The sequence below is a fragment of the Amblyomma americanum genome, chromosome 11 (assembly GCF_052857255.1).
Source record: "Amblyomma americanum isolate KBUSLIRL-KWMA chromosome 11, ASM5285725v1, whole genome shotgun sequence".
In the NCBI taxonomy this organism is placed as follows: Eukaryota; Metazoa; Arthropoda; class Arachnida; order Ixodida; family Ixodidae; genus Amblyomma; species Amblyomma americanum.
Window position 1 is genome coordinate 123,114,728 of NC_135507.1, and position 16,377 is coordinate 123,131,104.

Consider the following 16,377-nt stretch of genomic DNA (forward strand, 5'->3'; position numbering starts at 1 on the left):
TATAGTGCTGCCAAGCACGCCTTGAGTGAACGGAACGTGTGTGCTCACATTTTCGAAGCGAGCAGCCGAAGCCGCTCTTAGCATAGCCTTGAAAGTGCGTCAGCACAATATTCCTGAACATAGAAAGTGCACGACAATATCTGCAATAAGTGATAAGCAGGTCATCAACAGCCAGTTCAGACGGAGCTTCTAGTGAGCCTAGGCACAGACAAAACCAAAGAAAAAGGAAAGGCAGTGAAGTCGGGTTTTTCAGGTCGCCTCAGTTTTTTTTTAATTTTTTATCATGTTGCAGTATGTCATCTGAGCAGCAGCCACTTACTTGGGCACAGTCAGTGTGCATGTTTAGTGCGTTCAAAATATGGTTGGAAGCGCCGCAACATTGTAGTGCATGAGCGTAGTCACGTGTTTTTTTTTTTTTAACATTTCGCGGGCTTTCTTTAGGCATTAGGGATGTTGCTATAAATCTTAACTCCATCTAAAACTTAACAAAATTCTCATGACCTTAAAGGTAACAGTATAAAATTTCCATAATTAAGTGCAGCTAATTAACTAATCAAGCAGATTAAAAATACCTTGAGCGCCACACGACGGGAAACAATATGTTGTTGGTTTCACCCAGCTTTTTTTAAATCCTTAGTTCAAGAGAGTGTGTGTGTGTGTGTGTGTGTGTGTGTGTGTGTGTGTGTGTGTGTGTGTGTGTGTGTGTGTGTGTGTGTGTGTGTTTATGGTTTATGGGGTTTAACGTCCAAAACCGACTCGGGCTATGAGGGACGGCGTAGTGAAGGGCTCCGGAAGTTTCGACCACCTGGGGTTCTTTAACGTGCACTGACATCGCACAGTACATGGCCCTCTTGAATTCCGCCTCCATTGAAATTTGATTGATGCAGCCGGGATCGAACCCGCGTCCTTCAGGTCAGCAGCCGAGTGCCATAACCACCGAGCCACCGCGGCGGCTTTTGTGTGGGTGTGTGTGTGTGTGTGTGATAGTGCGCGTGCCTGCATGTCTCTCTCTCCAAATGACGACAAGACAGTTTTTGTAACCGTTAACTGCAACCATGACGGATATACAGGCATAGAACAACTGCAATAAACATTCTGCCATGAGTCTATTGTGTCTCATCCATGCCATGCAGACAGGCAGAACACAACAGAATACACTTGATATACCAATTTAAATACACAGCAATATCATGCACAACAAAACATAACCAGGGGCCGTATTACAAAACTGTCAATTAGCAAAGTTGTCAAAAACTGGTCAAAAGGGTGTCAATTAGCCTCGCCCCTATTGGTCGGTCGTGGCCGGCGGCCATTTTGCTTTTTTGCGTCATGGGTGGCTGCAGATTACGTCACGGATGTGGCAGAAGTGGTGACGTTTTACACCTAATTATGCAGGTGCTAACTGACAGTTTTTTGTGACATCCTCGAGGCAGTCAATTTGACTGTTTTGTTTTTGACAGAAAATGGCGGTGGTGTACGCGGCCACACGACTGAGGCGGCTGCGCTGGCGCGAGTAACGGCGAAGGAGGGCACATGAAGACGTGTTTGACTTGCCTGACGAGCTATTCCGACACCTTTTTCGACTGGAGAAGCAGACTGTGGAGTGACTATGCGACGAAGTCGCCGATGAACTGGGAGGTTTGCGTGCGAGCGGCCTGTCGGTGCGGCCGCAGGTGCTATGTGCACTGCGGTTCTTTGCTACCGGCGGCTTTCAAGCTGTCGTTGGTAACGAGGCACACGTCGGCATTGCACAACCGATGGTAAGCAAATGCGTGCGGCAGGTGTTGGAAGCAATCTGCTAACTTAGCGCGCAGAAGGGGTGGGTTCCCGCGGTCACCTCTGTGCCACAGCTACATATAAATAAAACATGCTTATGCTGGCAAAGCACTTCATTTTTCCCAGCAAATCGCACTTCGTGGTCGTCTTCAGTTTCCCAAGGGAAAAGAAACAGATAACCACACATCCCATACTGCAACACCTCACCTTTTTGGCATTTTTGTGATCGATCGAAAGAGGCGGAAAACACAGACTTCAATAAGTTGTCTTCGTCGATTTCGTACCAAGCGTTTCTTGCAAGTTCGCTCGGTAGGCACGTAGCCTTCACTGCATTTGTTCAAATTTTTCTGCGCACTTAGGTCAACCGCACAGTAGCTTGATTTCAGACGCCGCATAACAAACAATAAACACGGTGTTGAATAGGCTGCTTTCGTGTGAAACGGCTTGACGTTTTAGCGCTGTCAGTGCATCTCCGCGGAAGCAAAAGTTACCGACAAGCAAATTTAATAGCACAACTTCGAATGCTTTTTGTTTTACTTAATATTTTCCAACTTTAAACACAATGTTTGGGCAAAATAAAATAATAGTTATTTTCATTGCCGCATATTTCTTAAGTTTTTTTACAAAAATTTAGCAGACGGCCCCTCGCTGCGCAAATAAATGCCCTTGGGGCACTGCCCTGCTGTAATTGGCTTATTCCTTGATGCATCAAGCGGTGACGGCCCCCAAGATAAACAATGCAAAACAATGGCCATACACTGCTAGCGCACCTAATTCGCACTTGACCTAACTACGCAAATCGACTGTAATTTTTTTTTCCTTTTCATTAAAGTGAAGTTTACCGCCTATCTTTTACGTGGCAGGTAAAGGGAGCATTAAAAGTTCACAGTTAAGAGGCACTAACGACACCTACAAAGCAACTAAGGTTCTCAGAGGTGAGAATGATGCTTCTCCTCTACCACTACAGTAATTTTGAGGTTCAGGGATGCCATAAATGCCCCATAACATGGGTTAAGAATGCACCCTGTGGCCTGGGAACTTCTGACACACCCTGCATGTGGTTTGATCACCACTGCTACTAGGCACCCACCAGTTTTCCAAATGGGTACAAGCTTTCCCCTTGCCTGGTGCTCGGCTTCTCTGGGGTGAAATGCTTAAGAAAATATGTATTCAACCCTCATGTCGAGTAATTCAATTCAATGCAACTTTATTTGACCAGTGATCTGGGTGGGTTTCAGGACTAAAGGTGTAAATCACAGCTTGACATGGCCCAGAAAACCACCACAAGGCAGCGTCGACATAACATAATACAATGGAAGAATACAAATGAGCAGAATAACAGATGGTATAATGTAATAACTATAATGTAATAATATAACACTGTAAAACCAACCATGTTTGCAAACAAGGCAGCTCTTTGGCAAAGTTGCCCTTGCGTCATCAAAATCAAATCGCGGTCATCAAAACTTTTTTTTTGACATCTTAGTCGTGCTGCCTCACAAAACTGTGCTCACTCACATAAACTGGAACCTCTGTAACATCAAATGGAAAAGGACGCTGAATGCCACTCCATCAAATTTTTATTCTCGTCAGAAATTGATTCAACGGCCCTTTATGGCCATGCTCACATTTATCTAGTACCAGAGACTCATTTATTGCCATGAAAATTGAATAAATAGTTTTAAACTAGCTACATTACACTGCAGATCATCATCACCGTCTAGTACATCAACAGCCTGACTACACCCACAGCTGGGCAAAGGCCTCTCCCATGTTTCTCGAAGTAACTCTCTCCTTTGCCAGCTGCGCCCACCGTATCCCCGAAAACTTCTTATACCCCTGTAACACGGACACTGTAAAGGTACTTTGAACTAACGCTCAATTACTCTAAGGACAAACGCGCGCTGCCACACGGACGCGCCAAAGGACACCTAGCTCAAAGGAGCTTCGAAACAAGGCAGCTCGAGTTCGTCCTTTGAGGCTTCAAGGGAGTACTCTCTCTCCCAGCGAGTTAACAGCATAAATAAATTGAGAAAAGAAACGTTCAATTTTCATTTTATAAATTCACTTCATAAGATTAGCGGTGTTTTAAAATATAAGATCATTTGTTTCGTGGCAGTCTCACCACGCCATACTCTCGTTCCAGATATACGAGCGTCACGGTAGCCACGGTAAATATGCCGCCATGTTGGTCATGTTGTTTGTTGTTTGTTGCTTTAACATAATACGGTTGTAAAACTAATTTACCAAAAAAAATGTTACATTTCTCTATTTACATGTGTAGTGGGATTTGCAATTTTATTAACGCTTTTCGCCGATGAGGGCGCTAACAACTTCTTGCGAAGGTCGTTCTGCGACCGTGTAGCACGGACGAATTCCCTTGAAGTAGTGCTCCTTTGGGAGCGTAAAGGAGCATTAGTTCAAAGAGCCTTTAGAGTGCCCGTGTGACAGGGGTATTAATCTCATCCGACCATCTTTCTGCCGCCGCCTACAACGCTTGACTTCTTTTGGAATCCACTCCGTTACCCTTAAGAACCATCGCATTACATGCCCTGCCCAAGCCCATTTCTTCCACTTGATTTCGACTAGGATCTCATTAACCCGCGTTTGTTCCCTCACCCACTCTGCCCGCTTCCGGTCTCACACCTATCATTTTTCTTTCCATGGCCTTCTTTCCGCTGTCCTTAACTTAAGCTGAACCCTTTTCATTAGCCTCTACGTTTCTGCGCCATAGGTGAGTGCCAGTAAGATACAGCTGTTGTACACTTTTCTCTTGAGGGATACTGGTAAACTGTCACTAATGATCTGAGAGAATCTGCTATATGCACTCCACCTCCTTCTTATTCTAGTTATTTCCCTCTCATGCTCCAGATCTGCAGTGACCACCTGCCCTAAGTATTTCTTTACCACTTCCAGCACCTCGCTCCAATTGTGAACTGCTGTTCCCTTGCTAAACATTACTGTTGAACATTACTGTGGTTTTCTGCATGTTCATTTTTAGACCCGCCATTCTGCTCGCCTGTCTAACTCACTGATCATGGTTTGCAGTTCATCTCCTGAGTGATTCAGCAAGGCAATGTCACCAGAAAATTGCAGTTATTTAGGTATTCTCTGTTAATGATTATTATATAGCCAATTAAACATTTAGAGGCAATCGATTGGAATGATTTCATATTTCTACCTGGAATTGGAAGGATTATAATGCCACCACAAAGGGCTCACTTTTTAAAACTGACAGGATGACATAATGTGCTCAGCTAAGCATTAGAAAAGAGAATTGATCTGAAGAAGTTGTCTCAACAAAAAGTTCTGTGTGCTTGAAAGGCTCCTTGAGACACCTGTCAAGGAAATGGTCAAAAGTTCTCGTAGATACTTAGAATCACAGACTCCTTCATTATGGCTGTGTTCCTTCAGGCCAATATGACGTCAATGCACTATCGCAAGGTGTCTGCGATATGTCTTAACCTGCAACCTGTCACTCCCATGTTTGCTTCAAGAGCTGCGTTCTCAGAAGGCACAGGAGACATCATGGCACAGGATGGTGCCATGATGAGCCTCCATCCTGGCCACCTTGTGGCTGTTATTAATGCAACAGCATTACAAGCCTCATCATGAAACAAACAATGTGGTTGGTCCATAAAATTCGCTGATTAGCTGAGACAGTGATGACACCACCGGGCCATATGACATGGCCGAATGCTGATTGGTTTGAGGGGTATGTGACATCATGAGACCATGTGACATGGCCAAGCACGGTGGCAGGCTCGGTGTCAGTTGGCAGGTGCACCTGGTTGTGTGCAGACATGTCTAGACTGCAAAGCGTTGCAGCTTGAAATGGGGCCAGAATCAACGCCGCATGTCGACCATAATGGGCAAGCGAAGGGCGACCACGCAAGTATGTCACTGAAGATGGAGCATGGGCAGCTGCACGGGCTCAGTGTATGCGCCGAGTAGCAATGACGGAGGAGGAGAAGCAGACCGGGCGGACTTCAATGCCATCGCACTCTCAACACGTAATGCAATTAAGTGTCTCCTAAAGTTTTCCCAATACTGGGTTGGTAACTAGTACTGCTGCAGGGCAAGCAGACCTCTATCCCAAATGCAAGTCTAGGGCAAACAACTTCAAATATTCCTTATATCTAGGCGCTGGAGTTCTCAGTTTTCATTAATGCAAAAGCATTAGGTGGCTTATCGACACGAATACCTGGCATCGCCAAAAAAAGGCGTTGCAGAACACGCGACTGTCAAAACAGTTATGTCATGAAAGGTGGGAAAATAAGAAATGTTAACCAGCAATAGTCAGTGCTAGTATATACAACTGCACCAACTACAAAAGAATAGGAGATAATTAAAAGAGAATTTGAAGAGGATTGAAATAGGACTGGAATAGAACTGCAATTGTTTTGCATTACTTGCACGTAGGTTCATTAAGTTCCCCCAGTAACTTTTTTTCAAGTATGGTGAACTAAAGTTTATTTCAGAACACAGTTTCAGTTTTATTTTTTTTCCAGTGAATATTATTTTCTACTAGTGAATATCGTTTTATTTTCAATAATATACTGAGGTATTCCTGTGCAGTAAAGTCGCATTAAGTTTATGTATGTCTTTTTGTCAGCATGGGCAGTCAATTTAGCAGTAATTAATGCACAAGTGGCCATACTAAGAGCTGTGATTGTAAAGGGAAATGATGTTGCCATTAAAAGAACAAGAAGATTTCCGAATTTAAATGATGGAGCTGTCGGACAAAAATGTTATCGTTGGGCTAAGTTGAGTGAATAAGTGGGTCACCACAATGTCTGTATGCTGCTGGCACCAATAAAACTGCCGCTGAATCATTGTCGTATATAATAAGGAGTCTGAAATAAAAGTATGAATGAAAGAGGTTTGAAGAAGACGACAAGGATGGCGATATAAGGATGACGTGGAATAACCAAAGAATAAAGAAGATGAACAAGAAGTATTCAGTGAGGTGAAAAGAGGTGACTGGTGGAGAAGAGACGAAGAAGAGGACGACGACAAGGATTACTTGGACTAACGCCAAGGCTATAAAAGCGCCAGGGAAAGCGAGGCATGGGGGGAGGGGGGGGGGGGGGGGGAGGCGCCGGCAGATCAGGAACGCTTCGGTTGGAAGAGGGCAACGCCAGCTACTGCTCCGGTGAGCTGGAGTTCTACGGCTTCGCACAGTGGACTTCCTGTCATTTGTGAGCCCGTGCCGGGGAGTCAACAGAGGACACTACCACCTGCTACGGCCAGGGATGTCTTCAGTGCAGTTGCCACCCATCCGGGTGGTGCCCACAACGCCAACATCACCGGCATCACCTCCACGGGCGCTTGGACCGGGAGCTTGTATGACGCAGCCAACAACGCCCGCCCGAGCATGTCGAACGCCACCTGGATGCTGGCTACTGGACCTATGCAACGCCGCATCTGCACCGAATCAACCGTGAGCACGAATGCCGACAGCTAACAGTAGGACGCCAGTAGTAGACGCTAGTAGCAGTGTTCCCGGGTCGTGTGTATTGATAGCTTTTGTGTTTTGTGTTAGTTTTGTTAGTTAGTTTCATGTGCTAGTGTTTGTGTCACGTAGGGTGTATTAAATGTGCGTCTATGTGGGTACATTTATCGCCTAGTCCATTCTTTCGGTCTGAGTGTTCTCCGGGAAGATCCGTGACAATCATTGTAGCAGCCAGAACATGACACTTTTCCGGGAAAGTTCTGCATGGTTTTGTGTCACTGTCCTAACATGCAGTGGCGGAACCCATTTAATACCTTAAGGGGTCATGAGCGATCGCCACTTTTTCCTTATGACACGCTCACCTGCCATGGGTGTTTCACTGGTTTTTAACTGGGTTTGGGCAAGTTGTGCACATCAAATAATGTTTTTCATTTAAAACATGGATGACAGCACCAGCACTTTTATACAGTGAGAGTTTTCACACTAAATGGTAGAGGCATTCCTTGTGTGTTGAGGCTTACCCTGTTACCATCAGATTTTCCCGCACTTTCAAGCAAACATAGCATCATCCGTGCAGCATTATAGTGTGGAAAGGTGTTCCTTCAGGATGATCATAGCGCCAGTGATAACGATGTCAACTTCAAGTTTTATTCTTGAAAGGAAGAAGATATGGAGAGACTAAACAACAATGAGTCTGAAGACAAAGGAGGTTCTAATGAGACACATTATTCTCTGCCATAAAATGTTTCCACAGATGTTTTTGTCTTTTAAACATGTTATTGAAGCATTCCACATTCCACAAAAAAAAAATTAGCCACTTTAGTACACCTCTCCCTCCACCCTTTCTTTAAGGGGGAATGCCTGCCTGACTTGAGATCGAAAAAAAATTGCGAAAAGGTGGATCCTTAGAAAAAACAGTTTTTTGCATTAAATATACTTCGAACCATATTTCTGTAAAATATCCGTGCTCAAAGCAATCCCAAAGTACAAAAAAAAGAATATTTAGAGAATCGCATGGCTTAGAAACAAAGCGTGAGCGTCAAAATTTGTGTTCCGCTTAAAGCACTCGGACTTCCAAAACCGCTCTCCAATCGGCGCCATTTTGCTACCATTGTAAGCACGTTTTGCATTCCTTTTTTTGACATCTCTTAAGATGGCATCACATCAGCGTAGCCAAAGCTACAGGGATGTTCGCACGACTCAATAAGAGCACAGAGATTTCAAGCCACTTTATCTCCATTTGTGATTTCACAAATGCAGTCTCTGCCTCATGGCATTTCTATCTGGTTTGCCTGAGGCGAGTGAAATGACCTTGATATAAATTTATTCAGGAAAAGGAGAGCTCTGCAGTGATGCTATTTTTTCTGGCTTTCAGATTATGCATTAAATTTAACTAAGTGCTTTCCTAAATTACCAGCCAACCAGTTTTGTGTGTTCTGTTCATAGATCTTTTTTTACTAATGTTCGTATTTTGCACTGAGGCAAGAGTGAAAACAGTATGACCACAGAAAGTGCATCTTGGCTGATTCAATTCTGTAAATATTTCGAATAATCTACATATGTTTTTTGTCTAATCGCCTGCAACGAACAGCCCAATTAAAATCACAAAACTGTTTATGACTCAAATTCTAATTGTGCTATTCGAACTCTAATTGCATATTCAGAATGTACATAAAAAAATACACTTACAAGAAGAAAAACTTTAAAACCCGTATCCCAACTTAATGGGTCATTAAGGGGTTAAAATACCAGGCACTCAAGAGGCAGAATTAACAGAGCTTCAATAGCAGACGGTAATCGAAGGTGTGGTGCATCCTGTACTGCAGAGGCATGCAAGAACGCAAGAATGCCTCAAAATGCACAACAGCGTTAATCCAATGGTACCGGAGTCTCACCAGGCCACAGGCTTACTTTTTTAATTTTCTAGATACCCAGCTAGCACACTGACCCTTTTACAGGTGAAATCAAATTTGGAAATAGATTTGACATATTCTATCACTTTTTTTTTTTAGTTTAAACCAAAAAGTCTGCCCTGTACTTATATCTCCAAGATGTTGTAAAGTAAATACTTTGGTTTGGGTTGTCTAAATTCTCATGCTCTTCCAAAATTTTTCTAGATAATATTAAATAAGGAATTACTGACGATACATTAAAACATGATGCAGGGCCCCTTTATTCAACACAGGAGTGGAGTTGGTGTGCTTAGCTGGCAATGGCGCTTGAAGAAATAATAGCAGTGGTGGCTTCCATGTAGCATTTTCCACAAGAAGGCTAATGCAGCCTTTGCCAAATGCAATCACAAATTTACTCTGTGTGTCAGAAGACCAGTTGTCCATTCCGCAAGTGTAGCCACTCAAGCAAAGTGATTTTGTCTTTGAAAAGTGGGAGGAGGCTTGGAAAACTTGGCATTAGGGTTCTCATTATGCAACAGATGCAGGTTTTTGAAGACTGCGCAGTGACATTGGGATAGCCGGTAACCTGATTTGTGACATTAGAGTCAGTGTTGGCGTGTGGACCTGTCAAATTCTGCAATGACCCATAAAAGGACACTGGGGACAATGCTATCAATGCCAATAGTTCGGCATTTTGTGGCTCTGTTGTCGCTTGTCCAGCAGAGAAAGGTGCATTTATTGCTAAGAGATTTGGATTCGAAGTCGAAAAACTTTTTCCCGCCGTCACGATTCAAACTTGGGACTCTCTGATGACGAAAGAGGACAAGAGTGACATAAAAGCGGTGGGAATAGAAATGAGAATTCCGTGATTGCTAGCAGCGAGTGCTGCGCTCCTGCCTAGCAGCTGCCGAAATGAAAACTACTGCCGGACGGACATTGAAGGCCTTTATCAGCCGTCGTCATTTCGTTTATGTTTGCACCAACATTACAATGGATCCCAGTTTTGACAACGAAGCTGTCGCAGTTAAGAACTGGAGCCTGCATTCAGCGACCTCAACCCCACACAGCGTGTGATACGTTTGAGGGCTGAGGCGGTGGGTCTGGCAAGAAAGTCCTAGCGCCGAGGAGTCAGAAGCGTCACTGTCACCGCTGAGCCACCATCACGACTGATGTGCAGTGAATGGTACATGCGGGCATATTTAAATTCTGTAATAATAGTCCTCGTAGGGCTGGTTATGCAGCCCAGCGTCTTGCTATGTTGACGAAGCGAACACCCCAAAAGGTGCATTTGCTAGCGTGGAGGCGCTGACAGAGGCACTTCAAGGTCCTTTGCTGGTCCGCCCTTGTAAATTGAGGCGCATAACAAAATCATGCAGGCATGCAGAACGCATAGCGGCGAAGCACACCAAAACATGTCGAAACTATGCTGGCCGCTTGCTGCACTTCCAATTGGAGGTTTTCTTTCACTTCAAATATTCAGGTTGACTTTTTTCCGTCTTTTTCGTGCGATAAAAGTGTCCTGGTGGTTTCACAACAAAACTTATATACATCAATAGCTATGAAACCCGTAACCGTCATGCACGTTTCTCAGCCTGGGAGATCTGTGGTGTCTTTTCTATTCTATTTCATCATCACACTTGTAGTTACAAAATTGGCCTGTTACGGCTATACCTGTATTTTAGTTCTTGCTCTTTTCTACCTTACAAGAGCTTTGTTTTCAGAAAGAGTGGTGCTTTTGTCCAGCTTCAATTTCTCCTCAGTGTCCCTTTAACTAGAGTCACGAAAGGGCAAAATGGAGTATGTTGCCCTGCTGCTTGCTGGTGTGACTATTGGTGTTTTGAAACTGAAACAAAGCGCCAGCTAACAGCACGATGCCGTTCTAGTTTCTGCCTGTTGGCGTTTGTGCGCAGCGGTGATTTCCTGAGCACCACCACTTGGTGCGGACTCACGGACTCTGGTGAACTCGGACACGACGGCGGTGAGCAGGTGCTCGGACATGGAGGCCAGCTGCAACAGGAACGGGATGGTGGCCAGCTGCTCGCGCGTCGGGCTCGCCGCGAAGCTCTCCTGCATGAGGGCCACGAGCGCGCGCCGGATGTCGGCCGCGTGTGGCCCCGCCAGGTGGCCCAAGATGCCGACGACCGAGGCCAGCTTGGGCACCTTCTTCTCGAGCCGCAGCACGGCCTCGGGCTCATCCTCGTGGCTGACGAAGTCCTTGAGTCCGCAGGCGAGCACCCGCGTGATCACCGTGTGCGGGAAGCACGAGCCGATGTGCGCCACCACCCAGTCGAAGTGGGGCGAATGCTGCACCGACGTCTCGAGCAGCGTGTCGATGCACCTGTCCGGGCTCGTGTCGATCAGCGTCGAAAGGCACTGCGTGGTCAGGTCGATGAGCGTGCGCGTCGCCGGACACGCCATCCACATCTGCAGCACTTCGGGCAGGCTCGACGAGCAGTGCACGATGCGCCGGTCCGCGTACTTGCGCGTCAGGTGGCCCAGCAGCTCGAGCGACCAGCTCGAGATGATGGGCGCCCAGGCGCCCAGGTTGCTCTCGATGAAGCCCGACAGCACCTGCTGCACCTCCTCGACGGCCATCTCGTCCTCGACCTCGACGGGCACGCCGGTCTCCTCGGAGTCGAGCCGCATGATGTGCCGGTTCACGGCGTCGTCGAACAGGTTGTGCATGTACTCGAGCACGGCTTCCCGGGCCACGGGCAGCGTCTTCAAGAGCCGGATGGCCGCCTTGGCGGCATCCGGGCCCCGTACTTTGCTATCGTAACCCGAGGTGCCCGCCAGGAAGAGACGCAAGTCGCCGAGCACGGCCATCGTCGAGTCCGGCGCTGTGCCGCCGCCCTTGTCGCCGTGTGAATGCATCGCGCTTGACATGCCCCGCGCGGCGCCCGGAACGCTTGTTGGCACCAGCTAATCTGCTTGCGCGAAGGGGTACAAGATGTGCATGATCGCGTAGGCACTGTGGACCAAAGCTGCCCTCTTTGGCGAAATGAAATTTACTTCGAGACAAGACCACAAATTCAGCGCGTTGTGCGCTTTGCAGCTCGCCGTTGAGCCCCATCCGGATTTGGATTGCACTCCGGCTCCAGCAATACAACTTATTTCCGCAAGCCACAAGCCACTGTGTGAAGTTTCGGTTTCAGTTCACTTCATGCATGATTATCTGAGGAGTACGGTGTACATTGCCGCCCTACCAATACACTCTGGGGGGCTAGTTAATGCGTGGTTTTCAAAAAAGGCTATGCTCAAAACAGACAACGCAGGAGGAAGACAGACGAAACATGCGCAACTTGCAACTGCTTATTCACTTAGGAACCGAGTGAATTAGGCAAGAGCAGAGAGGAGGATCCACACATGCACACGAATAGAAACAAAAAGATATCAATTTGCTATAGAAAAAAAGCGTGTCTCAGCACATATCTAAAAAGACACTTTCTTTTTTGCAAATTGTAAGCGAGGGTGTGCGTGCTTACACAATCGCTTCCGCCTTTGTGTATGTAGAACGCCACTATAAGTTCACAGGCTGTGGTACCCTTGCCCCTGCTTTTGATTTTCGTTTCCTTCAGCTTCGCCTGATATTTTCTCTCTTATTTCTCTTCGCAAGCTTTACAGATGATGTGGTCAGAGAGTACCCGCGCGTTCTTTAACGCGTGGTTATGGTCAGCAAGGCGATCATTAATACATCGGCCCGTTTAATCGTCCAATGTGAGATTTCACACCCGCCAGCGGGTCTGATATACTACGCCCATTGCACATTTTACGAACGGCGTGGCATGTTTTACCTAGCATTCTACTTTTTTCGGTTTGTTAGGATCTGTTTTGCAACACTAGGAGGGCAGGTTCGTAGGGGCGGGAAAAAAAAAACTACAGGAACTTTAAACTTTGCCGCAACATATGTTTCAGATTGTGTGCCACCTTCTGAATATAAGGAATTATCACAGGTTTACTTTTCTGTTTGGAAACATCGTTTTTTTTTTTGCACAGTTATCGCACCTTTCTTTTTTCACCTTTTTCAGTAACGCTTCACCAATTAACTGAGCTTATCAGCAAAGTAAGTTTGTTGCAGCCTAAGTGCCTGCGCTTTGTGGCAGCAAGATTTTTTCATGCAAGCTTGAAGGCACATTACAGCGATGGCGCGTTTTAACTGCTTTAGAGTGGGCTGAATCAAATGGCAACAGTTCGTTCCGTGCACGTGGGCAATACATCCAGCAAGCGCTATCGCCATTGCATGAGGGTTATGCTAATCTCCAAAAACTGCAACTTCTAGACTTCGGGAAGCCTGGTTTTGGGTAGTTCTAAGCTGCAAGAGAACTGTTTAAATTTTACCTATGAGCTTATTGTTTATTAGAAAACAAAATCCTAATCAGGGGCAAAGATCCCACAGCCCGTGAACTTATAGAGACGTTCCACATCAACAAAGGCGGAAGCGATTGTGTAAGCACATCCTCGTTTACAATTTACAAAAAAGAAAATGTCTTTATAGATATGTGCTAAGACACGTTTTTTCTCCAGGCAATTGTTATCTTATCGTTTCTATTTGTGGGCATGTCTGGGTTCTCCTCTCTGCTCTTGCCTATTTGCATATATATATATATATATATATATATATATATATATATATATATATATATATATATATATATATATATATTGTAGTGTGGTAATCTTCATCGATATAACCACCGACATGCGTCGCGTGCTGCCGCTCTCAAGGACGAAGAAGTTGTTCGCTGCCTTGCTCTTTCGCCACGCCTGACGCTTCGCTGCGAGTCTCCCCTGAGCGGCTGGAATCATCTGGGTTCACCGAATAAACACACCCCCACAATTGGTGGAGGTGCGGGGTACGTTCCCGTCCACCCTGGAACTAAGAAGCCGCATGTCAGTGGTTATATCGATGAAGATTACCACACTACACTGGCATCAGTGTGGATCTCCGTAGGCGCAGCCGGATCAAAGTGGCGTAGAATGGGCGGCGAAACCAAAAGGCGGCGTAAAGTGTCAAAGGCTTTATCGCAGGCTGGAGTCCAGGCGGAAAGGTCGGGGCTGCCGGGCCATGTCGCACGCCTTTGCCGCCAACGCCTTCCACCTTCTCGACCTGAACTATGGAACTACTCCTACAATACAGACCAGCCCTCTCCGAGAAATCCGCCCAGTTCCGAATTTGTATCTCGTGACAATCAAACGTACACAGCTCGCCGATCACCTTCCCCTCGTCGCCGTTCCCCGTCCCCACTCCGACGTTCTACCGGCACCGTTGAGGGAAACTAACAGTCGCAGTTCCCGGGGCAAGAACTGCGCTTGGTTCGAACTCTTCAAGTCCTCGGTGTTCTCCCACTAACGTAATTCAAGTGTTTGTCGACGGCGTCGCAGTACTCGCTCTAGTCGACACGGGCGCTGCCGTATCAGTCATCAGTGAAGCTCTTTGCCGTCGTCTTCGTAAGGTGACCACCGCACTTTCCGACTTTTCGCTTCGCACCGCCTCATCACAGCGCATTCATCCCTCAGCGGCGTGCACGGCCCGTGTTCTCATCGAAGACGTCTTATACACCATCGAGTTTATTGTACTGTCTCGCTGCTCACACGACATCATCCTGGGCTACGATTTCCTTTCCACTCATCATGCCGTTATTGACTGCGCCCGCGCGGAAGTTTCCTTTTTACCTCTTTGTGATACCGTCTTGTGTGACGTCCCTACCCGGCCTGCAAAAACTCCTCGTCGCCAGTGACACAGACATTCCTCCATTTTCTGCTGCCCTCGTTCCACTCTCCTGCCCTCGTTCCACTCTCCATATATATATATATATATATATATATATATATATATATATATATATATATATATATATGCAGCCACCTGAGATTGCTTTCCCGCGAGGCACCGTGCAGCGGCGGTCTCACCTCGAGGCTGAGCGCATTCCCTTGTGAGTTACCTTAACTGGCAAGAGAGGGCGCCAGCATCGCTGCGCGGAGACTGCCAAAGCCCGCGCGCGGGAGAGGGGCATGGGGGCTTGGGCGGGGATCGTCGGCGCAAGCGGACGCGTCGCTCACGGCTCCGCTCTTCGCCGGCGGGGCGAAGAAGCGACGGGGAGACAGGCTCCCGTACTCGTCCCGTCCGGCCTGCGGAGTTTATATCCCTTGCCCTGGCGCGGGCGAACATTCGCTCGGAACCTTGCTGGTGAGTCGGACGACCTCGATTCATTAGCGTACCTTGTTGCTAGCTGGCGTTATTGTTTCTGTAGCAATAAATGCCTGTTTGTGTCAGCCAATGTGTCGTTCCTTTGTTCCCTCAGAGCAAGGCCCGCCGTGGTTGGCGTGCGCTCGGTAGCGTACGCGATCACGGGGTGGGGTCCGGGCGGCTTTGAACCGTGTCAGCCGCGATTGAGTGGGGAGAACGTACTTATCTCCCCATTCAAACCCCACAGTGTATATATATATATATATATATATATATATATATATATATATATATATATATATATATATATGACAAGGTGCATAGGGGAATGTTTCTTTTTTTTAATATCTAGTGCCAATCAATTAGTTTTTTTAAAGAAAATTACTTATTAAGCAGCAGAAAAAACAACCATGCCGCCGGTGGGATCCGAACCCACGACCTCCGAATATCGCATCCGGTGCTCTTACCAACTGAGCTACGGCGACGGCTGTCCAATCTGCTGCTTTCGAGGGTGTTTATGTTTTGCGTGTAAGCGAACTTTGAGAGTGTTCACCAGCGCCACCCTCGTCCATAGCGGTGGACGTAGCACGTCCTGTAATACCGCAAGTGTGAAGTAGAACGTCATCTAACGGCGAGGGCGGAAACTGTGCGAGAGCCCTCTTATGCTACCTATGGCATCAAGACTGCCAGAACCGAGACCCCCGTTAAGCTATTATATATATATATATATATATATATATATATATATATATATATATATATATATATATATATATATATATATATATATATATATATATATATATATATATATACTTGCAATTCCTAATTGAATAAGCAGTTGCAAGTTGCGCATGTTTCGTCTGTCTTCTTCCTGTGTTGTCTGTTTTGCGCAGTCTTTTCTAAAAAAAAACTCCGCCCTAACCCTATGCTTTCTTATTATCGCCCCCCCCCCCTTTCTTTCCCTCTCCCTGTCGTTTTATTCACGCTAGCCGCAGCACACGTGTTTCAGGTTTCGATGGCAGATGCTGGGGCACCAACATATTTTTCTTCAATATTTTTATTCA

The 16,377-nt window shown here is 46.3% G+C and overlaps 1 protein-coding gene across 1 annotated transcript in view; it reads right to left on the reverse strand.

Moving 5' to 3' along the window:
* omd (integrator complex subunit 5 omd) overlaps nt 1-12,204 on the reverse strand; it is a 65,923-nt gene extending 53,719 nt beyond the window's left edge. The window contains exon 1 of the mRNA XM_077643688.1: nt 11,073-12,204. Coding sequence (XP_077499814.1) covers nt 11,073-12,009 — 937 coding nt within the window. The 5' untranslated portion in view covers nt 12,010-12,204. The remainder of the gene's footprint in view (nt 1-11,072) is intronic.
* Between the last annotated feature and the right edge of the window lie 4,173 nt (nt 12,205-16,377).